The sequence below is a fragment of the Mustelus asterias genome, chromosome 27, assembly GCF_964213995.1.
Source record: "Mustelus asterias chromosome 27, sMusAst1.hap1.1, whole genome shotgun sequence".
NCBI lineage: Eukaryota > Metazoa > Chordata > Chondrichthyes > Carcharhiniformes > Triakidae > Mustelus > Mustelus asterias.
The window spans coordinates 3,914,009-3,937,265 of NC_135827.1; the positions used below are offsets into that span (position 1 = coordinate 3,914,009).

Below are 23,257 nucleotides of genomic sequence, written 5' to 3' on the forward strand. Positions count from 1 at the left end.
ATACTGCTAAGGGCGCTACCATTTACTGTATACATTCTGTCTGTAGTAGACTTTCCAAATCGCATCACCTCACATTTGTCCGGGATTAAATTCCACCTGCCATCTTTCGGCCCAGGTCTCCAGCCGATTTATATCCTGCTGTATCCTCTGACAATCCTCCTCATTATTTGCTATTCCCCCAATTTTGGTATAATCTGCAAATTTATATTTTCCTCCAAATCATTTACATACATTACAAACAAGAGGCCCCAGCACTGATTCCTGTGGAACACTACTTGTCACAGGATGTGCATGTCAGATATGCATTGAAGGTAAAGTAATTATGTGTTTACTGGATGGTGGTGAGCACTGCTGCCTCACAGTGCCAGGGTCCCGAGTTCAATTCAGGCCTGTGTGTTTGCATGGGTTTCCTCTGGGTGCACTGGTTTCTTCCCACAGTCCAAAGATGTGTGGGTTAGGATGATTGGCCATGCTAAATTGCCCCTGAGTGTCAGGATAACTAGCAGGGTAAAGATATTGTTGCTGTCGGTGCAGGCTTGATGGGCCGAATGGCCTCTTTCTGCATTGTATGGATACTATGCGAAGCACTTTGTGATATCAAAAGCATGTGTAGGATGCTCCATAAATACAACTTGTTTATTTTTATTTTGTGACCTAAATTTTTAAAATTCTAACATAGGTTTAGATAAAACGCAAAATCATAGGTAGATTATAGTCAGTCTCGTAGGTGCTACTTATCATGCCATATTGCTTGCAATGCATATCTGACTTGATATTTGTAATGCTTTTTAAGTAGGTAAAATAATTTTAATTGATATTTTTGAAAGTCAGTTAAGTAGCTTTGTGGTTTTATTTTGTTATCTGTTGAAGCACTGAGACTTGTTGATCTCTACCAGAAATTGCCTATGCTGTATCAGCCATGAAATGCTCATGATTTGCAAGTCCTATGAAGTGTTTACTCGGATGTGGACTGCATGCAATCTGTGTTGTTTTACCAATCTGGGATGTTTTACAGAATGATACTATAGTCAACTTGCATGCTATTAGATAGTTGTGGTGGGCCTTTATTTAACTGGTTACAATATCTTTTGTAGGTAGCTCTCCATTAAGCTATTCAACGTCATCTCACACTGACCAGTCAGCACGTCTCCCAGCCAAAGAAGGTGGGTTCAATTTTCTTCTTTTAAACCTTTCTTTAAATAATATTGAAGTAAAGCTGGAATGGACTTCTGCTTTTGTTGAGGTGAATGCAGTAGCCCTGTGTTAAAGATAATATGCAATATTTCATCAATACCTACATGTTGCTTTGTCCAAACAAATCTCCAGTTAAAGAAAACTTCATCAGGCAGTCTAATGTACAGGCTCATTTCCAATATCGTCCTGTGTTCACATTGTGCTTAAACCCTGGATTCACTGTAGTAGATTATCAGTTTACCATCCATGAACAAAAACTGACATCATGGATTAGTCTCCATTATGGAAACTGTCTGATTTATATTTAGTAACATAGGACTGGGCTTTATGCTCCCCCGCTGGTGGGGTTGAAGTTGGGGCGGGTTTGAGGGAGGTTGTTTGAAAAAAAAATCTATTGCCTGACTTTCCTGCCACATATCCATTCACTGCCAACCTGTCTGAAATTTTGAGGGGTGGGGAGGTATCAGATGGCCTACCTGTTGAGGCCTTAATTGGCCACTTATTATGCTCCATTCCTATTTTGCCCATGCTATGGGGAGGATCATGCCATGTGTGAATCCCAACAGATATTAGCTATGTGGGCTGGTGTCCTTTGTGGGTCCCTGGGCCCATCAGAGGCAGCCTCCCTCAAGATCATTCCCTGCTCTAACTTTTTCCCTGGTCTCTTAGACCCAGTCCTCAGTCCTTCCTTTACTGAGAGCCTTAACCTTAGACTTCGAGCTCCTCGGCATGGTGGGATTGCTTGTAATCCCAGAGGTGTCCACTACTCCTAGCTGGTGGTGCTGTCCTACAGAGCTGCTGGCCACCTGATTGATTGGCAGCTCTCTAAGGCAGACTTCCTCCTGAGATAGAGGTGGAAATCCCATCTTAAAGCGATTAATGCTGCTGCCCAAATTAAAAGAAAATTGACCTATTCTTCAAAGGGTGCCTCCCTGTTGAGGCATTCGCTTTTTCCTCATCATGAATATGTAGCTCCCACCTTGGCAGCTAATAATGTATCAGTGCCTACTGGTGTCCCTTTGGTCCTCCAGCTTTGAGAGCACACCTAAGAAAGGCAAGCCCACACCTGCATGAATTGGCCTGTCCTTATAAAAATCTGGAACATGCTGTGTGGATTCCTGACCCAGGATTGAAAATGCAGGAAATTCCAATGTGACTGATGTGAATCCATATTTTATTTCATAAATTGGATGGTGAAAATTCTAGCCTTTTCAATAGGATACTGTACACTCAGATTTCTAGGTGGACAGTGAATTAGCATGCAAACTTTAGATATGGACCTAGGATTTTTTTTGTAGCTCCTCCTTCCTCACTTTAAACCTATTAAAAGAGCAAAGATAAATCATATTTATGCCCAGAGCCCTCCCGTAGCAACAATCGATGAGGGGCACCATGCTATGGTTTCAAATCTATCCTGGAATGATTAGATAATAGCAGCTCAATTTTTCTTTGATTTTTGGGAGAGAACTGTGTGAAATAGATGGTGGTGGTGTGTTACAAATTATTCAGGCAACATGCACTTTTCAGTCTGGAGCTATAGATAGTGATGGTAGAGGCTCCATCATATGGCAAACCAGAAATATTTCACCTAAAGTTGAAAGGATTTGTAGGTTGATAATCAAACTGCTCAGTCACATTATGAATTCACACACTTCTTGGCCATCAAGTCCTGGGGTGGGACTTGAACACAGAGCTTCTGGCCTAGAGACAGGGATGCTAACCATTGCGCCAAAGTGCCTCTGTGAAATAGATGGAACAGTCTCAAAACTTTCACATATGGCTATTTTATTTAGCAAAGGTGTACAGGTAGATGATAAAATCATACAATAGTGCGGCATGAAGAGTAAGTTTAGTCTCACTCACTGGCTCTTTCCTCATATAACTGCAAGTTTTTCTCACTCAAGTATTTGCAAGTTTCTTTTGCAAGCTACTTATTGAATCTTTTTCTATTACCCCATCAAGCAGTGCATTCCAACCCCTAACCATGGAAAAAGCAAGGGTTTTTTCTTTTGTCAAAAACCAAAATCAATACTGTCTATTTATTGAACATGGTGTGGAGATGCCAGCCTTGGACGAGGGTAAACATAGTAAGAGGTCTCACAACACCAGGTTAAAGTCCAACAGGTTTATTTGGAAGCACAAGCTTTCGGAGTGTTGCTACTTCTTCAGGTGAGTGAAGAGTTGTGTTCACAAACAGGGCATATACAGACACAGACTCAATTTATAAGATAATGATTGGAATGCGAGTCTTTACAGGTAATCAAGTCTTCCAGATACAGACGATATGAGTGGAGATAGGGTTAGGCACAGGTTAAAGAGGTGTGAATTGTCTCCAGCCAGGACAGTTAGTAAGATTTTGCAAGCCCAGGCAAGTCATGGGGGTTACCGATAGTGTGACACGATCTCAAGATCCCGGTTGAGGCCGTCCTCATGTGTGCGGAACTTGGCTATCAGTTTTTGCTCGGCGATTCTGCATTGTTGTGTGTCATGAAGGCCGCCTTGGAAAACACTTACCCGAAGATCAGAGGCTGAATACCCGTGACTGCTGAAGTGCTCCCCAACAGGAAGAGAACAGTCCTGCCTGGTGATTGTTGAGTGGTGTTCATTCATCCATTGTCGTAGTGTCTGCATGGTCTCGCCAATGTACCATGCCTCGGGACATCCTTTCCTGCAGCGTATCAGGTAGACAACGTTGGCCAAGTCACGAGTGTATGTACCGCGTACCTGGTGGATGGTGTTCTCACGTGAGATGATGGCATCCGTGTCGATGATCCAGCTCGTCTTGCAGAGGTTGCTGTGGCAGGGTTGTGTGGTGTCGTGGTTACTGTTCTCCTGAAGGCTGGGTAGTTTGCTGCGGACAATGGTCTGTTTGAAGTTGTGCGGTTGTTTGAAAGCAAGAAGTGGGGGTGTGGGGATGGCCTTGGCGAGATGTTCGTCTTCATCGATGACATGTTGAAGGCTCTGGCGAAGATGTCGTAGCTTCTCCGCTCTGGGGAAGGACTGGACGACAAAGGGTACTCTGTCCACCATGTCCCATGTTTGTCTTCTGAGGAGGTCGGTGCGGTTTTTTGCTGTGATGCGTTGGAACTGTCGATCGATGAGTCGAACGCTATATCTTGTTCTTATGAGGGTGTCTTTCAGCGTCTGTAGGTGTCTGTTGCAATCCTCCTCATCTGAGCAGATCCTGTGTATACGGAGGGCTTGTCCGTAAGGGATGGCTTCTTTAACGTGTTTAGAGTGGAAGCTGGAGAAGTGGAGCATCGTGAGGTTATTTGTGGACTTGCGGTACAGTGAGGTGCTGAGGTGACCGTCCTTGATGGAGATGCATGTGTCCGATTTAGGAGAGTAGTCCATGGTGAGTCTGATGGTGGGATGGAACTTGTTGATGTCATCATATAGTTGTTTCAGTGATTCTTTGCCATGAGTCCAAAGGAAGAAAATGTCATTGATGTATCTGTCCTGGCTGGAGACAATTCATACCTCTTTAACCTGTGCTTAACCCTCCACTCACATTGTCTGTACCTGTAAAGACTTGATTACCTGTAAAGACTCGCATTCCAACCATTATCTTGTAAATTGAGTCCGTGTCTATGTATGCCCTGTTTGTGAACACAACTTTTCACTCACCTCAAGAAGGAGCAACACTCCGAAAGCTTGTGCTACCAAATAAACCTGTTGGACTTTAACCTGGTGTTGTGAGACTTCTTAATGTATTTATTGAACTCTAGGCTTTGGAAATAGTTTCTCTTCACTTACTTACAAATGTAGAGAGATGGATGGAGCAATAAGTGGAAAATTCAATAACTAAGGGACAACTTACTCTCCCCCTGTAATGATATCCCTCATCTTAATGAGCAAATTAAAATCTCTATGATTAGCTTGGCAAGCACAAATGGATGAGTTAGTGAACTTGGGTGCAGTCTGTGCAGATTTAAGGGTTTAATTTGATCAAGGGATGAAAACAGGCAATAAATAGGTACCATGCTAATATGTTATGCCTTTTTAAAAGTCTTGTTTACCACACAATTTTGGTCCTAATTGCTGATTATCATAATTTGAGACTGCTTGGAGTTGTGAAACCAGAAACTTGCATATTTAGCCCTGATTAGATATAATTTTCATAGAATAATATACGTGAGCTCCTTGCATCCACTAGATGTGAAGTGCCAGCTCTGGCTGGTACCCAATGGCACATTGCTGTATGGGACTGAAGGAGAGGGTGCTCAGGTTTCTGAATGTAATACTGGAATTTTCGGTGGAGGAGGTTCAGAGGAGAACGGATGTTTTGTAGCTGCAATAGGGAAAGAGGTCACATCGCTGTTATTCCTGCAGCAGCTGCTGCTGCTCAACCTGGCCTTATTTCCTCCTCTCATTCCTTGTCTAGACCAAGGGTTCCTCTTGCAAGATATTCTTGACCAAGCATTCCCTTTATCCTGGTGACTCCTATAAAGTGTAGTAGCACAGCAGTTACTCTTTTTATATGAAGTCTTTGACAAATGTCTAGAATAAAGGTTGCGAGAGTTTCAGTGATATATTGAGAAAATGTCCGAGGAAGTTTTGCAATACATTTCAGAAGCCCTCAGCGGCAATGAACATAAAATACTGAGTATCGCTTTAAGTAGCACTTGAAATTAACATCAACATTGACTCCCTCAGATGTCAATGATAGAAGGGATTTTGTTGAAGTGTTGGCCGCAAAAATGATGTGAAGCCCCTTTAATGAGTGCGTATAGGCACTTTAATGGCAATCACTAGTTAACGTTTCTCTTAAGTGGTTGGAGCTAATGCTGATTTCAACTCCTTTACCAAGATGGCATCTAGTGCTAAATGTGTGCTAAATTAGTGTTGCAGCTTTAGACCCCATTTTGTGCAGGCCGTTTAGTGCCTAAGGTGAAAATCACACCCACAACTTTCAATTAACTTTCACATACAAAGTGCAATTAACCAACACCAGCTGGCAGGAAGCTTGTTAATAGAAGCAATGGTCAGAATTTTACTGAGGCAGACATGAGCCTGACCCAGAAGCGCTTAAAATTGTGCAGGAAGATGTCAGGCGCATGTCTTGATACCATCGCGCCTTTGTGTGATATTTTGATCAGTGGCAAGTACGGGAGTCAGAAGCGTGCCCTCCAACAATCAAGAAGCGAATTTAAATTAAGCAGAAATTGGCTAGGATTTTATGTTGCCTGTTTACCTTTATGGTTGGTGGGCAGGCTGATTGGCAAGGCGGCCTTTATTTTTCAGCTGCAATCTCGATCCAGGGTGGGATGAAAGTCAGGACTCCAGTAAGAATAACAAATGTGTCTGGAGACCAGAAGTCTGTGTATGATTGTGCTGCCTAGACACTTGTGGCTTAGTTTCTTTTTGCTGATTTTTATTTTCCACTGGCTAAGACAGCTCTGCAGCAGCCGTTCCCCTGAGGGAGCACACTGGGATCACCGCCTGCATGCTTCCTTTACTCAGCACCCACTCTCCTCCCACCCTCTCTGACAGTGTTCAGCTTTCACAGAGCATGTTTTGGACTGAATGGCTGTTTACTGTCCAGCCAGCTTAATCATAGAATCTGTACAGTGCAGAAGAGGCCATTTGGCCCATCGAGTCTGCACCAACTCTCTGACAGAGTATTTTACCCATGCCCTCTCCCACCCTATCCCTGTAATCCCACACGTTTACCATAGCTAATCCTATCTAACCTACACATCTTGAATCACCAAGAGGCAATTTAGCATGTCCAATCCACCTAACCTGCACATCTTTGGGGTGTGGGAGGAAACTGGAGCACCCGGAGGAAACCCACGCAGACATGGGGAAATCATGCAAACTCCACACAGACAGTCACCCAAGGCTAGAATTGAACCTGGGTCCCTAGAGCTAAGAGGCAACAGTGCTAACCACCGTGCCGTCCCAGTATTGGGTAACATCATAATCCCATCCGTGTGTCATATTCTCACTTGCCTACGCTGATTTTGGGCATGCCCCAAACATAAATTGACATAAAGTGAAAGATACTGAAGGTCTGGGTAGAGCTAGTGCAGATTAACACAGCCAGTTGCTGCTTCTTTACAGATGGTTTCTACTGTGACAGGACATGTAATGATGTTTGCTATTAGTTAGACTTGCCCTTGTACTTAAAGGTCTGAAATGTTTTTGTTTCACAAGTTACTGAAAGTATGAGCTGATAATAGCATAGTGAGCGAAATGGGACTTCAGTGAACAGGGAAAGAAACTGCATCTCCACAACTAACTGAGGAATGTGAAATTAACTGCACAAAGATTGAGAGGGAAGTGCAAATTAGAGAGAGTAAGTTCACTACCTCTGGACCAGAAGCTCCAGGTTCAAGTCCCATGTGAGGTCTTGATGATTATGGATGGTGCATTTGTATGCATCCAAGGTTGATTATTAACTTGTAAATCCTTCTATTGTGTCTGATAGTAGGTGGTAAGAGTGGGAGAATTTCCTGGTTAGCCAAGTATAATCATGGACCAATCCAATGGAAGTACAAGGTTGCCAATGCCCTCTTAGGACATGGTACTGGAAGGAGGAAGAATTCAATGTCAATATAAAGAAAGGTTGGATGCAAGAAGTGAGGAAAAACTAAATTAAATTTGACATTTTAACATTTCCAACAGAATAGAAATCTAAGGAATGAGATTCCAAACTTGAAATAGTAATTTTCAGGATTAGCAGGGTTGGTTAATAGCAATCAACATATTTTACTTCATTAGAGGGTACTTGGACTGAAATGAGCAAGACTTAACTTTCTGCAGCAAAATTAGCTCGTATCTACAAATAGCAGCTTCATGAATTTCTGCGGTGAGCCAAACAGCAAGACGCTATTTTGCAAACCTGATGGTGGAGCATATCCACTTCGACCGCAATTTTTGGATATCTGCCTGTAACCTCACATCAGCCCTCTGTCTAAAGTTGCTGCACCATTTGCACATAAACCATGGTGAGGGTCATTAACCTCATCGTCACCTTTGTCATGGTTACCAAGCCTGTCAGTAAACACAGTTGTAAGCAGATGGAGCTCCCCTGTGAAATGCACCATTTCATGGGGTGGTATTGCCTAGCCACGCCGAGTGGGAAGCTCCCTGGTTCATTTCCTGGTCTGTGTTGAGTTTGCAGATATGCAACAGGAAGGTAATTGGTAATTTTACAGTTGATCTGAAGTTCCTTTGAACGAAAGAAGGCCAACTTAAGCATGGTTCCCATTCCTGATCAATAATCAATGACTCTACAGTAAGGTGGAATTAGAAATTGAAGTGCAATGCTTTTCATGTAGAACAGCTCCAATACATTCATTTGCTGGATCCACTCTTGAAAAATTGTCAGTGCACAAGTTCATACAGCATAGCAGGATCCTGACATGAGTCATCAGCGTAGAACACTGGATGGTGAGAGAAGGAGGCACTTCTTAGAGCAACAATAAGGACTTAAAGACAGTCAGCAGTTATTTTGACTATAAATGTTGGAACAACACAGGAATCCTATTGAAAAGTACCAAAAGGCTGCATAGTGCTGAAGTTTTCCCATCTCAGTAAAGCAAAACTGAGGCTACAGCCAGAACAAAGCTTAGTTAGTTGAACTTTCAGTTGCCTGTTTCCCTAATACATTTAATCAGAATGTGGCACGCTTTGCTCTTGATCATCTCATAAAAAGTGCAAGAGTCACTGGGGATGTAGATTCAAATTTACTCAATGCTAGGAAACAGTAAACAGCTTTAAATATAGTTTCCCTCCCAAGACAGATAAGTACTGGAATGTGGTCCCTCAGGAAATCCCACCCAGCTCTTTAGTCAATGCTTCTGAGGAGTCATTAAGATCCAGATCATAAACATTTAAATATATCCAGCAGTTAGGACTTCTCCTGCAGCAGGTAATTTGCTTGTGTGATCTTTTTTGCTCTTGTGCTATTACATAAGGTTGCAAATCCTGTACATTTGTCCTCGACTCTTCAGGATTAGTTTCTTGGATAGTGTGTAAAAAAAAAAATATAAAGGCATGGTGTTTTTTCTTTCATTACCATGAACGTTTTTTTTTCCATTAGTTGTAATATTATTAGAAATGGGAATTAAAAGCTGTTTGACAGGACAGAGGCAGGAAAATCATGTGATGAAATCTCTAGGAATTAGTCCAATCAGAGTTGGCAATGCTTTGTTACGGTGAAGGGAGAGGAAGCCTATTACTGTCGATCTGATGATCAGGGTTTAAGGTTGTAGGGATGAAGGTACGAGGTGAAGCTTCCTCCTTGTGTGTCAGTCTATTGATTTCTATGTCAGTTGGCAGCTTAGCCCATGACCAGCATGACTCTGACAGGACTGAGGTCAGTCTACAACGAGCAGCAATGTTCCTATGTCTGTGAATGACATATGTTCTAGCTGGTCTGTGGCAACCACAAACCAAAACAATATTATGCTGATATTCAGCATCTGGATTGTACCACACCCCTCCTTGTGCAGAATTATTTGCAGAACGCACTGACTAATGTTTTCTGTTTCTATGGGTGTGGGTAGTGCTTTAGTACTCAGTGAACATGTGCATCATAATACAGTGCAGGAGAAGACCATTCAGCCCATCATGTTTCTATTGGCATTTGAAAGAGCGACCTAATGAATTCTACATCCCTACTCTTTCCTCATTGCATTGAAATTTAGGCCCAGTTTTTCATTCAGGTGTGCAGAGTTAGGATATTTTCCGGCTCCGCCAACCCCACCTGGGAGAGAGAGACCCAGGAGGTTGGATTTTCATTCCGGGGCTGGCGAACTGGATCAGAAGTTGGACCTACTGCCCACTGGAACAAGCAGGGAGGCTGCCCAATTAGGGCTGGACGGTAGGCCTGTCCCTCTGCTACGACACTCTGTTGAAGTTTTTTAAAAAAATGATTAAAACAAAAATTAACCCTCATCCATCATGCCCACAGCTGGGCTTCTGGATTCTGGCCTCTAGCTGTACTTTTGCACGGATGCCGACTGTTCTTGTTTCCTTTATTCATCACTGGCAAGGCCAGCATTTGATTGCTCACCCCTAATTCATAGAATCATAGAACCTTTACAGTGAAGAAGGAGGCCACTTGGCCCATCACATCTGCACCAACCACGATCCCACCCAGGCCTGATCCCATAACACCACGTATTTACCCTGCTAATCCATCTGACACTAAGGGGCAATATAGCATGAGCCTAACCCGCACAGCTTTGGACTGTGGGGGCAAACTGGAGCACCTGAGGAAATCCATTTAGATACAGGGAGAACATGCAATCTCCACACAGTGACCCAAGCCGGGAATTGAACCCAAGTCCTTGGCACAGTGAGGCAGCAGTGCTAACCACCGTGCCGCCCATAAATTGCCCTTGAACTCTGTGTCTTGTTCAGCCATTTCAAAAGACAGTTAAGAATCAACCACATTGCTGTGGGTCTGGAGTCACATGTACGCTAGACCAGGTAAGGATGGCAGATTTCTTTCCCAGAAGGATATGAATGGACCAGATGGGTGTGTAATAATAGTCAATAACAGTTTCACCATCACCATTACTGAGACTAGCTTTCAGTGTCAAATTAATTAGTTGAATTTACATTCCACAGAGCTGCTGTGGTGGGATTTAAACCCATTGACCCCAGAGCATTAGCCTGAGCTTCTGGATCACTCATCATTATGCTACAACCAGCCCCTGGTGAGATTCACCAGAAGTTGTTGATCTTGGTGAGACCCCTCAATTTGTCACCATTTGGCTGGGATACCCCTCCCCCACCAAAATGGTTACAAACCCTGGTGAGGAGGGATGACTGGCTCTCTGCCTTACCATCCTGCCTGGTAGCAACAAACTCTAATCTAATAAGGTGTACCTTGGGTACTTTTTCCAGACCCAATAGTTATATTTGAAAAGGAAGCAATTTTGGGGAGACGTGATGTGATCTCGGGAACGGCTGGGTTTCCATGAACTCTAGCGCGACTCAGCTTTTAATCCTTTCATTTATCCTAATGCACAGCCTATAAGTACCTAATCTTGGAGTGAAAACTCCATACTATATCTTTGGAAAATTACTGTTTAATTGTTGGGACAGAGGTCTACAGAGATAGAGCTGAAGAATGGAGCAAACTGGATAGCTGTTTCGGGAGATGGTGCAGACATGATGGGCTGAATGGCTTCCTGTGCTGTAAAATTCTACGATTCTAAAATGCTGAGTCAAGTCATGAATATCCTCAATGGAAAGAAGCAATTGGAAGAAGCTGGGCCCTCAATATGGTGACTTGGTCAGTGAGCGAGCTCTCGACTGCCAACTCCACAGGCATTGTAGACGATGGGGGCGATTATCCCAAAAGTGCTAAATTGGTGGGAAAACTGTTCTGGATCACGACTGTTTTTTCAGTGCAGATTCAGACCCGAATCTCCGCACTCTGTGCACTGCAGAGGTCACAATCGTGAATCTCATTAAAAACCCAGGGGGCGGGGCCTATTCGCGCCGGAGTCTGACAGCTCTGGAACTCTGCGCATGCGCAATGGTCCCGATCTGTCACTCTTCCCATTTGCTGGCCAGCTCGATTGCTGGCCAGCACGGGACCCCCGCAGTGCTGCCCCTCCAGCCCCCCACAACGGCTCGATTGCGGCCCCCACAACAATTCCCGGGCCGGCCCTGAGCCCCTGCACCCCGATGTCCAGTCTATTCCCCCCCCAGCAGTGGCAATCACCCTCACCCCACTCACCCCAGCAGACCGCACCCCCCCCCCCTCCCGGGAGGCAGGCCCTACCCCATCCCCGGCAGACCATCCCCCCCCCAGCCCATCCCAATCGCTGGCCTCCCTCCAGCCCAGACTGACCCCAATTCAGAATGGCAGCGGAACTCTGCCAATCTCCCCTAGGCCCCACCCCCTTGGCACTGCCTAATGCCCAGTGGGCAATGCCAAGGTGTCCCTTGGGCATGGGCACTTTGCCCCTTGGTCAGTGCCAGGGAGCACAGGCTGGCACTGCCAGGGTGCCCATGCCCAAGGGGCACCACCCCGCACTGCCCGACCCCCTGGGGGGCCCCGATTGCCCCCCCTTCACTCCGGCGGGGTCTCCCGCTAGTTCCCCAAACGTGGGGAGCTAGTCTAAAGCCCGCCGGAATGAAGTAGCCCTGGCGGGGTGTGAGATGCTATCAGGCCCGGCAAGTTCCGTGCCGGGCCCGATAATCGCATCTAAAATACATTTAAAATATATGTAAAACATATTCAAATGACTTGCCTCACTTCCCGCCGGACTTCTGCGCATTTCCAGTGGTGCCATTTTCTTCCGGTTGGGAGATGCGCACAGCTCGTAAAAGCTCGCGGGGAACCCATGAAATGGCCAACACGTGCATCTCCCGACCCAATCCACCGGAACAGTTGCAGGTTGCAATGGGAGAATCGGGCTCAATGATTAAGGATTGGACGACAAACTCTGCTTTTTGGCACTGAATTTCAGTACTCCTATTGCTGAATTGCAGAGTACTGCTAAGAAGCTTGGTGAAGCGGAAGAAAGAATCCCTGTTATCAAGAATGAGGCTTCCCCAGCTGAGGCTCGCTTTCAATCCTTGGAAAATCAGCTCAGTGGTATTTCAGATATCGTGATTGATCCGCAGTGCCGGGGCCGAAGGAGGAGCATCCGTGTGATCGGTTTTCCAGAAAGAGCTGAGAGCGAGTTCCCAGCTAAATCTTTTGAGAATTAGCTACCATGTTTTTTAAAATCTCGACACGAAAGCTGATTGTATTAATCCTGAAGGGGCACGTCGTATCCTGCTTTCGAGGCCTGACCCCCAGCTGTTAATCAGATGTCTTCATAGCTTTAGTTGGAGATGAAGCTGAAAAGCATCTGAAAGCTATCTGAATGCAGATTCCGCGCTTTACCCTGTTAGCCTGAGGTGGACGTCCGCTGGATCCTTAAGGCTGCTCAACAATCCTACTAGGGCTTTGGCTTCTCTAAACTCAGTGGATGGCAATAATTTGGAGTCATAATCTGCAATTCATTGCTAATCCTGGACTTTACCCTTGTCATTACAGTCCTTTTTTGATTTTGTGATGTTATTTAACACGTTGACAGGGCTCTGAGGCAAATTTCACCTGTTATCCTTTGAAAACAAGGGGCGTCGTCCATTTGTTTACAATGGAATGCATCCCTCAGCATTTTCCTTTAATTACTCCAAATTTGAGACACAGATTTGATCCCATTGTATCCTTGTTGTGCCAGGGGTGCAAGATGCCTGCATGCTTCTGGTCTTTTGTCAAAATTGAATCCTAGTGGTGTAATATCGTTAAAGAGTTTGAGAGTGTTTTGGGAGCACGCTGGGTAGGTTGTATGACACTAGAGCTGATATTTATCTGTTTCGTCTTCTTATAATCCTTGCATTTATAATGGTGGCATTTACTATTTGATATCCTTTACACTTGTCATGGCTAATATGAGTAGCACCACTGCGTGGAGGTGAGTGGGTGTTTTGGTGTTGATGTTGCAGGTATGGCCCATGTGTCCTCACAGCTGGTGAGGAAAACCCCCTTAGAACTAATGGTGTTACGTAGTTTTTTCGGTATTGTTGTTATTTTGGAGTCAAAGAATCTCTGACGGACTCCTGTAAAAGTGCAGACAGAGCACATATCCTGGAAAAGGCATTGTTTTGCATCAATGGCGCCTCTGGTGCAGCTGGAGATTGGTGCGTGCCTTAGCGAGGTATGAGAATCTTTAGCTGTCCAACCTTTTCTACCTCTGTCAATATCCTATATTCTCCTTGGCTGAATACGCAATGGCACTAGCTACTTTAAAAATCCAGGAAGTTACATGGCTCTATCTCTTCTACCCAGTAAGCAAGGGCGTGCTCCATTATGCCATATATGCATGGCTTTTTTTTGTTATCCTATCAGTCTATGAAACATCCTTTCATTGTTTGTACCTCTGGAGACGTTGTTTGAAATGAATAATGAACTGTGTTGATGCTCTCTTACCTCTTTCTGTAGGTATATGTGAAAAAATGATTATGCTGTACTGTACCAATCCTTCAGGGTTTGTTGCATTGTTTGTAAAATGGAGAAATATCATACAACCACTGAGTAATAGAGTGGTAGGACAGTGAGTGACGGAAAAGAAGGGCAGCGATTGATGGAGAGGCAGCCACTGAGTAAAACTGACAGAGCAGTGACTGATGGAGAAGCAGCCACTGAATAATAGAATGGCAGGGCAGTAACTGACGGAGAGGCAGAGCAGTGAGTGACAGAGATGTGAGATGTTGAGTACCAGAGCTGAGACACTGAGTATCAAACAAACAGGATACAGATGAGCAAAGAAACGGGACTCTATGACAAGAGAAAATGGGTGCTGTGTCATAGCGAGGGATATATGGGCCACAGAACCACCGGTTGTCAGCTTATTAATTTTTTTAGTATATTCATTCATGGGATATGGACATCGCTGGTAAAGCCAACATTTATTGCTTATTCCTAATTGCCCTTGAGAAGGTGGTAATGAGTCTTGAATTGCTGCAGTCCATGTTGTGTAGGTACATCCAAAGTGCTATTAGAGAGCCAGTTCTGGGATTTTGATGCAGTGATGATTAAGGAACGGTGATATAGTTCTAAGGATATTTGATTCCCCAACATTACTCAGCATCTAATCTCTGCCAACAAGTGGTGGTCTTGTGACAGCAACATGCTTTGATCATTGGATTCCCTATCAAATACCAGTGTGATGGCACTGCTACCACCATCAAGGGCTCAAAGAGAATGACCAATGCCATTTTCTCAAGGTGGCAGAAAATAAACAAAATATCCAGTGTTGTCCACATCTTCTGAACAATTAAAAAACAAAGAGGAGAATTTGAATTGTGGGTCTTGCATTATTTTGTAGGTAAGTTAGAATTTTGTAGTAACCAGCAATAGAAAATACACAATACCGAGTGTAACCAGTTTAAGCTGAAAAGATTTTTCTATTAAGTGATGTATGAACTTCCATTGTCTTGGTGACCAAAGCAGCCCAGGAGAGTACGCACCAAATATATAGGGTGAGATTCTCCGGTCGCGCTCGCCCCAAAACACAAAAATCCTGCCTGTGGTCAATGGACCTTTGCATGGTCCGCCTCCTGCCCACTATGATTCCCGCAGCGGGTGAGATGGGAGATTTCCCCCGTAACCTTGGATTTCTTTGTAATTGCTCTTGCTCTGCTGCTGTAACTTGTCTGGAAATGTGGCAGGAACCCTGCTTCTACATGTAAACAGGTTTCTGTCACAGTTCCAAAACTGCAGGAGCAGCTCCAAGGAAATTCTTGATCTATATGTAGAATCTGCTAATAATGTTTATTTATTGTATATGTTATGGATAAGGGTGTGTCCCTGAATGGGCTTCAGATTCAACAGCCATAACAATAATAAACTAAAGTTAATTTATTAGTCACAAGTAGACTTACATTAACACTGCAATGAAGATACTGTGAAAGTCCCCTAGTCGCCACATTCCAGCGCTTGCTCGGTACAGTGAGGGAGAATTTAGCATGGCCAATGCACACCTAACCAGCACAGCTTTTGGACTGTGGAAGGAAACCACAGCACCCAGAGGAAACCCATGCAGACACGGGGAGAATGTGCAGACCCTGCACAGACAGTGACCCAAACCGGGAATCAAACCTGGCTCCCTGGTGCTGTGAGGCAGCAATGCTAACCACTGTGCCACCACAGCTCAATATATCTACAAGCTTGTTACGTTCTTGTGATGTGCTGATGACACAGCAGAATTATAAGAGGTCTTATAAAATATAGTAGATCGAATAAAAGGTAGAAGTTTAGAGTATGGATTAAGTATGAACGCCAAAAATACTAAAACAATGACAATTGGGAGGAATATGTTAGAAGAAACTAGAGCGGAGGCTGAAGTGGATGGTGTCACATTGGAACAAGTAGATAAGTTTGTCTATTTAGGACAAATGATAATGAAAGATGATAGATGCTATGCCAAAGGATAGAAATAACCAGAAGTAATTTTATAAAGATCAAGCCTGCGTTAACACGAAATTTAAGATTATGACGAGGAAAAATACATACAATGCTACATTCTATCCATATTTTGTATGCCTCAGAAACCTGGACAATATGTAAAGATCTGTGGAAGGAAATAGAGGCCTTTGAAATGTGGGAATTGAGACTTTTGCTAAAAGTTCCATGTACAGACCAGAAGACAGATGATGATATGCTTGAAATTGCAAGAGCAAAAATAACACTAATAAGTGACACCCAGAAAAGAAAATGTCAGTATTTCAGACATTTGATTAGACCTGAAAAGTTACAGAGACCTCTTCTAGAGGCCAGAGTGGAGGGCAGCAGAAAAAGTGATTGGCCTAAGCATAGTTGGATGACGGATGTCACAGAACGGTTGTTGATGAGCTACAGTGGATGAGTGAGAATGGTGCAAGACAAACGAGTGTGACATACCATGACAGCAGATTTCCTGGTAGGAGCGGCTTCAAGCAGCAGCAATAATAAATCTGTAATAGAATTGCTTTCAATTGCAGAACAATTTTCTTATAACACCATCCACTACACCAGATTAAGATTGGTTGCACAACAAGCCTCAGAACCATTTAAAACCTTGAAAACCCTCTCTTCCAAGTTTGGTAGCATGCCATTAATATAAGGAAGTTGTCATGGGCATGATGAAAATACTAATTTGTGCTTTTGGTATCAGAGTGATTTGTTGGATGTGTTAGCTGTGTCTCTGCGATATCGTTCTTGCCTCTGTGTCAAAGTTTGTGGTTTCAAGTTTTTTGTGCAAATTATTTAGGCTGATATTGCAATGCTGCACTGAGGGGTGCTGAACTATCAGAGATGCCATCTTCAATGTTAAACCGTGATCCTATGTTCTCTTTCAAGTGGATGTACTGAAATATTTAATGGAACGTTTTGGGATGTATTGAGTTTGTGAAATCACCTATCTACCACATTACTATCTATCTAACCATCCATATATTAACTCTGCACTCAAGCAGTTCCTGGCAAGGAAACCCCTCCTGATTGCCACTTATTGCTCTCCTCTATTGATGAATTAGTGCTCCTCCATGTTTGAACACCACTTGGAAGAAGGATTGAGGTTAGTCTGTGCACAAAATGTACTCTGGGTGATGCATTTTTATGTCCATCAACAAGTGCAGCTTGGTAGCGCCATCCTGACTGAGCAAACCAAAAACTGATGGAACTAGCTGCCAGATTAGATATGCAACAGATAGTGAGAGAATGAACTAGAACTACTTGACCCATTCCTCATTAATCCATCTGTTGTAGTCCATGACAGTATTGGTGGAATACCACCTCGCAGAATAGACAAAGTGCTGTCTTCACACTGAGAACACCATCCGTCGTGTTGTATGGCACGTCCACTGTGCTAAGTGGAACAGATTCAGAACAGATCCAGTGTCTCAAAACTGGGCAGCCATGAGGTACTATAAGCCATCAAGACCAGTAGAATAGTATTCAACCATGATCTGTACCCTCACTGCCCGGTGTACACCTTACTCTATTATTATCATCATACAGAATTCTGATGTGTAGCAAGCATGCCAGGAGTAACATCAGGCATACCTAAAAATGAAGTGCCAAGGTACAGTACAGGACTCTATCCATGCTAAACAGTGGCAGCATGCTATAGGCAGAGCTGACTGATCTCACAACCAAAAATCAGATCAAAGCTCTGAAGTCCTGCCACCGATCATCAATGGCGTGGACAATTAAACATGAGGAGGATCTACAAATGTCCATTCCTGAATGATGAAGGAGCCCAGTATATTAGTGCAAAATACAAGGTTCAAGCACTTGTCACCAAATTCAGCCAGATGTGCTGAGTAGATGATCCATCTTGGCATCCTTTTGACGTCCCCACCATAATAGGTGCCACTGGCATATTTGCTTACCTCCAATGTGATATCAAGAAATAGTTGAAGGCAGAGGAAACAACAAAAGCCTGACACATTCCAATTGTAGTACTGAAGATTTATGTTGCAGAAATATCTGCACCCTTAGCCATGTTGACACAATACAACTGCAACACTGGCATCTTGCTGACAATATGAAAAGTTGTCCAGATAAACCCTGTTCTCACAATGCAAGACAAATAATTTCTCTCCAATTACTATCCCATCAATGAAAAATGATGGAAAGTGTCATTGACAGTGCTATTAAGTAACACTTGCCCAGCAAAATCCTGCTCACTAATGCTCAGTTTGGGTTCTGTCAACTCCTGATCTCATTAAGCCTTAGTCTAAACATGGGACGAGAGAGCTGAGTTACAGAGGTGAAGTGAGATTGACTGTATTTAACATTAAGATACTCTTTGACGATGCATCAAAGCACCTTGCCCAAATTGAAGTCAATGGGAATCATGGAGAAAACTCACCACTGTTTGGAGTCATACCTAGATTACAGGAAGATGGTTATCATTGTTGCAGGCCCATCATCTCAGTCCCATGACTCAAAGAACAAAGAAAATTACAGCACAGGAACAGGCCCTTCGGCCCTCCAAGCCTGCACTGACTATGCTACCCGACTCAACTAAAACCCCCTACCCTTCCGGGACCATATCCGCCTATTCACATCCTATTCATGTATTTGTCAAGACCCCCCTTAAAAGTCACTATCGTATCTGCTTCCACTAGCCTCCCCAGCAGCGAGTTCCAGGCACCCACCACCCTCTGTGTAAAAAAGAAACCTGCCTCGTACATCTCATTTAAACCTTGCCCCTCGCACCTTAAACCTATGGCCCCTAGTAACTGACTCTTCCACTCTGGGGAAAAAGCTTCTGGCTATCCATTCTGTGCATGCCCCTCATAATCTTGTAGACTTCTATCAGGTCGCCCCTCAACCACCGTCATTCCAGTGAGAACAAACCAAGTTTCTCCAATTTCTCCCCATAGCTAATGCCCTCCATAAATCATAGAATCATAGAAACCCTACAGTACAGAAAGAGGCCATTTGGCCCATCGATTCTGCACCAACCACAACCCCACCCAGGCCCAAACCCCATATCCCTACATATTTACCTGCTAATCCCTCTAACCTACCCATCTCAGGACTCTAAGGGGCAATTTTTAGCATCGCCAATCAACCTAACCCGCACATCTTTGGATTGTGGGAGGAAACCGGAGCACCCGGAGGAAACCCATGAAGACACGGGGAGAATGTGCAAACTCCACACAGACAGTGACCCAAGCCGGGAATCAAACCCAGGTCACTGGAGCTGTGAAGCGGCAGTGCTAACCACTGTGCTACCGTACCGCCCACCACTGTGCTACCGTGCTGCCTATGCCAGGCAACATCCTGGTAAATCTTTTCTGTACCCTCTCCAAAGCCTCCACATCCTTCTGGTAGTGTGGCAACCAATATTGAATACTATATTCCAAGTGCGGCCTAACTAAGGTTCTATAAAGCTGCAACATGACTTGACAATTTTTAAACTCGCTGTCCCAGCCGATGAAGGCAAGCATGCCGTATGCCTTCTTGACTACCTTCTCCACCTGCGTTGCCATTTTCAGTGACACTGCTGTATCAATTTCACAGAGCAGCGCACTAAGCCCAAGTAATCTCCGCTGCTTCATCAATGACTTTCCACTTATCATAAGGTTAGAAGAGGGGTTGTTCACTGATGATTGCATGATGTTCAATACGATTTGCTACCTCTCAGACACTGAAGTAGTCAGTGCTTGCATGCACCAAAAGCTGAACAAGATTCAGGCTTGGGTTGGTAAGTGGCCAGTAAAATTGGTGACACACAAGTGCCAAGCAATGGTTATCTCCAACAAAAGAGAATATAACCATCTTCCCTTAATATTCAATGACTGTGTGGCCAAATTTCCCTCCAACTCGATTTTCAAGTTTGTTGATGACACCACCAAAGTGGGTCAGATCTCAAACAATGATGAGACGGAGTACAGGAATGAGATAGAGAATCCGGTGAACTGGTGAGACGACAATAATCTCTCCATCAATGTCAACAAAACGAAGGAGATTGTCATTGACTTCAGGAAGTGTAGTGGAGAACATGCCCCTGTCTACATCAATGTGGACGAAGTAGAAATGGTCAAGAGCTTCAAGTTTTTAGGTGTCCAGATCACCAACAACCTGTCTTGGACCCCCATGCCAACACCCCCATGGGTTAGGAGAACCCACCAACGCCTATTTTTTCTTAGAAAACTAAGGAAATTTGGCATGTCAGCTGCGACTCTCACCAACTTTTACAGATGCACCATGGAAAGCATTCTTTCTGGTTGCATCACAGCTTAGTATGGCTCCTGCTCTGCCCAAGGCCGCAAGAAACTACAAAAGGTCATGAATGTAGCCCAATCCATCACACAAACCAGCCTCCCATCCAATGACTCTGTCTACACTTCCTGCTGCCTCTGAAAAGCAAACAGCATAATTAAGGACCCCACGCACTCCAGACATACTTTCTTCCACCTTCTTCCATCTGGAAAAAGATACAAAGGTCTGAGGTCACGTACCAACCGACTCAAGAACAGCTTCTTCCCTGCTGCTGTCAGACTTTGAATGGACCTACCTCGCATTAAGTTGGACCTTTCTCTTCCCTAGCTATGACTGTAACACTACATTCTGCACTCTCTCCTTTCCTTCTCTATGAACGGTATACTTTGTTTGTATGGCGCGCAAGAAACAATACTTTTCACTGTATACTAATACATGTGACAATAATAAATCAAATCAAATCAATGAGAGCACCATCACTGAATGGTCCACTATCAACATTGTGTAGGTTTCCATTGACCAAAAACGTAACTGGACCATACCAATTCTGCAACCACAAGAGTGGATCAGAAGCTGGGAATTAAGCAGTAGGCAACTCAACTGTTGATTCCCCAAGTCCTGACCACCATCCATAAGTCTCAAATCAGGTATGTGATGGAATACTTCCTGCCTGTCTGCAGCTCCAATAGGAACAAAGGAAAACAGGAGCAGGAGTAGGCCATTTAGCCCATCAAATCTGCCCCACCATTTAATATGATCATGGCTGATTGGACACTTGCCCATTATCCCCATTTTGTTAATCAGAAATCTATTAATTTCTGCTTTAAATATACACAATGACTGAGCTTCCACAGCCCTCTGAGGTAGAGAATTCCAAAGATTCACAACACTCAGTGTAAATAAATTTCTCCTCCTCTTTGTCCTAAGTGGCATTTCCCTTATTTTGAAAATGTGTCCCCTGCTTCTAGGATCCCCAACCAAGGGAAACATCTTACCTGCATTTACCCTGTCTATTCCTTTAAGTATTTTGTAAGTTTCAATGTGATTATCCCTCATTCTTCAAAACTATTCATAATATAGGCCCAGTTTGTCCAACTTCTCTTCATAAGACAGTCCAGCCATTCCTGGAATGAGTCTGGCGAGCACTTGCTCTATGGCAATAATATCCTTTCTGAGGTAAGGGACACAAAACTGCACATCGTACTCCAGGTGCAATCTAACCAAGCACCTATACAATTGAGCAAGGCTTCACTACATCTGAACTGAAATCCTCTTGTGATAAAGGCTAACATTTCATTAGCATTAAATAACATTCAAGAAGCTTGACACCATCCAGGACAAAGCAGTCTGCTTGATTGGCATACAAACCATCACCGTTAACAGTCATTCCCTCCACCATTGATGTATATTGGCAGCAATGTGTACCATCTACAAGATGGACTGCAGCAACTTGCCAGGGCCTTTTGGCATCATCTTCCAAGCCCCTTACTTCTGCCAACTAGAAGAGCTAGAGCAGACACATGGGAATAACACCACTTTCATGTTCCCCTCCAAGCCATATAACATGCTGTCCTGGAAACATATCACTGTTCCTTCATTGTTGCAAGACCAATATCCTGGAACTCCATAACAGCACTGTTGGTGTACCACATGGATCATTTCAAGAAAGCAGCTCACCACCACCTTCTCAAGGGCAGTTAGGGATGGGAAATAAATGTTGGCTTTGCAAGTGGTGTTCAGATTCCAGGGAGAAAAATAATATTGGTTTTTTTCAATATTTTGGACCATATTATGTGTTTATTTTTAGAATACCAGACATATTAATAAGTGGAGCATTTACCCACTGATGTTGCCAGTCATATGTCTGGCTGTAAAAACCTCATAGAGATGAAGACCTGTTCACTAGTGTGGTACTAAATTTAATGCCTCAATGTCAAAAGACGGTGAATTTCCTGCTATGAGATCACAGGTGGAGCCTGCCAACAGCCAATGTCTCCTGTTTGAAATTCACTCCTTGTTCATGAGGTCATTGGAGCAGAACTCAACAACGTCATTGAAAAGGGAAATACAACACAAAAAATGTCTGTTCCCTGGCTGTCTCTCAGCAGCTGTTTTAAAGTGTGCAAAAAAGAGGGTAAAGGAGGATTGAAAGACTCCAGTGACTCTGTCGCTATCTCTCTTTTTTTGCCCCAAGCAGTGAAAGTTTAACATTGAAATGTAAAGTGAATCCTCACTACCAAGATTTTAAATTTCCCCCACTGATAGCTTTTTTATGCTCTAAAATTTTAAAGCAATTAAAATGTTACGTTTTTGTTTAGATATTAGCAATGATTTTTCCAATTAACATTTAAAATGTTAGTGCTGTTCAGACAGTAGCATGCGCTGCTGGGTATCCATTACTTCACACCTTATAAAGAATCCTGGACATAAAGGTGATGTCCTGAATGAAGGATTCAGGGTTAATACCAATAAGGACTTAATGCCATAGGGCAACAAACATGTTAATAAGTTGATGTAATTCCTGTTAACACAAATGTTGGCTAGTTTAAATAAATGATTAAAAGTTGACTTAAGAACATTTTAAGAGAACAAATTTACTTAGTGGTCTACTGGAGAAATTAAGATCAAATTTATGTCCAGTACAGCAACATTTTCCTTTACCAAACTCCCTGTAACATTTTTCTTTCATGTTTATGCTTAATCACACCCAGATTTACCCCAATTTAGGCAATTTTTTCTGTGTCTAGCTAATTCTATCCTGTGTCTAATAGACCTACTTGTCTCCTAAACCCATTCTCAAGCAGCCCCTGTATCACTGGCCTC

At 43.6% G+C, this 23,257-nt stretch overlaps 1 protein-coding gene across 5 annotated transcripts in view; it reads left to right on the forward strand.

Moving 5' to 3' along the window:
* The window catches only part of fli1 (Fli-1 proto-oncogene, ETS transcription factor), an 82,771-nt gene that overhangs the window by 25,755 nt on the left and 33,759 nt on the right, over positions 1-23,257 (forward strand). For all 5 annotated transcript variants that reach the window (XM_078199239.1, XM_078199240.1, XM_078199244.1 and 2 more), the window contains one exon: positions 1,095-1,163. In XM_078199239.1, the coding sequence (XP_078055365.1) occupies positions 1,095-1,163 (69 nt within the window). The remainder of the gene's footprint in view (positions 1-1,094; positions 1,164-23,257) is intronic.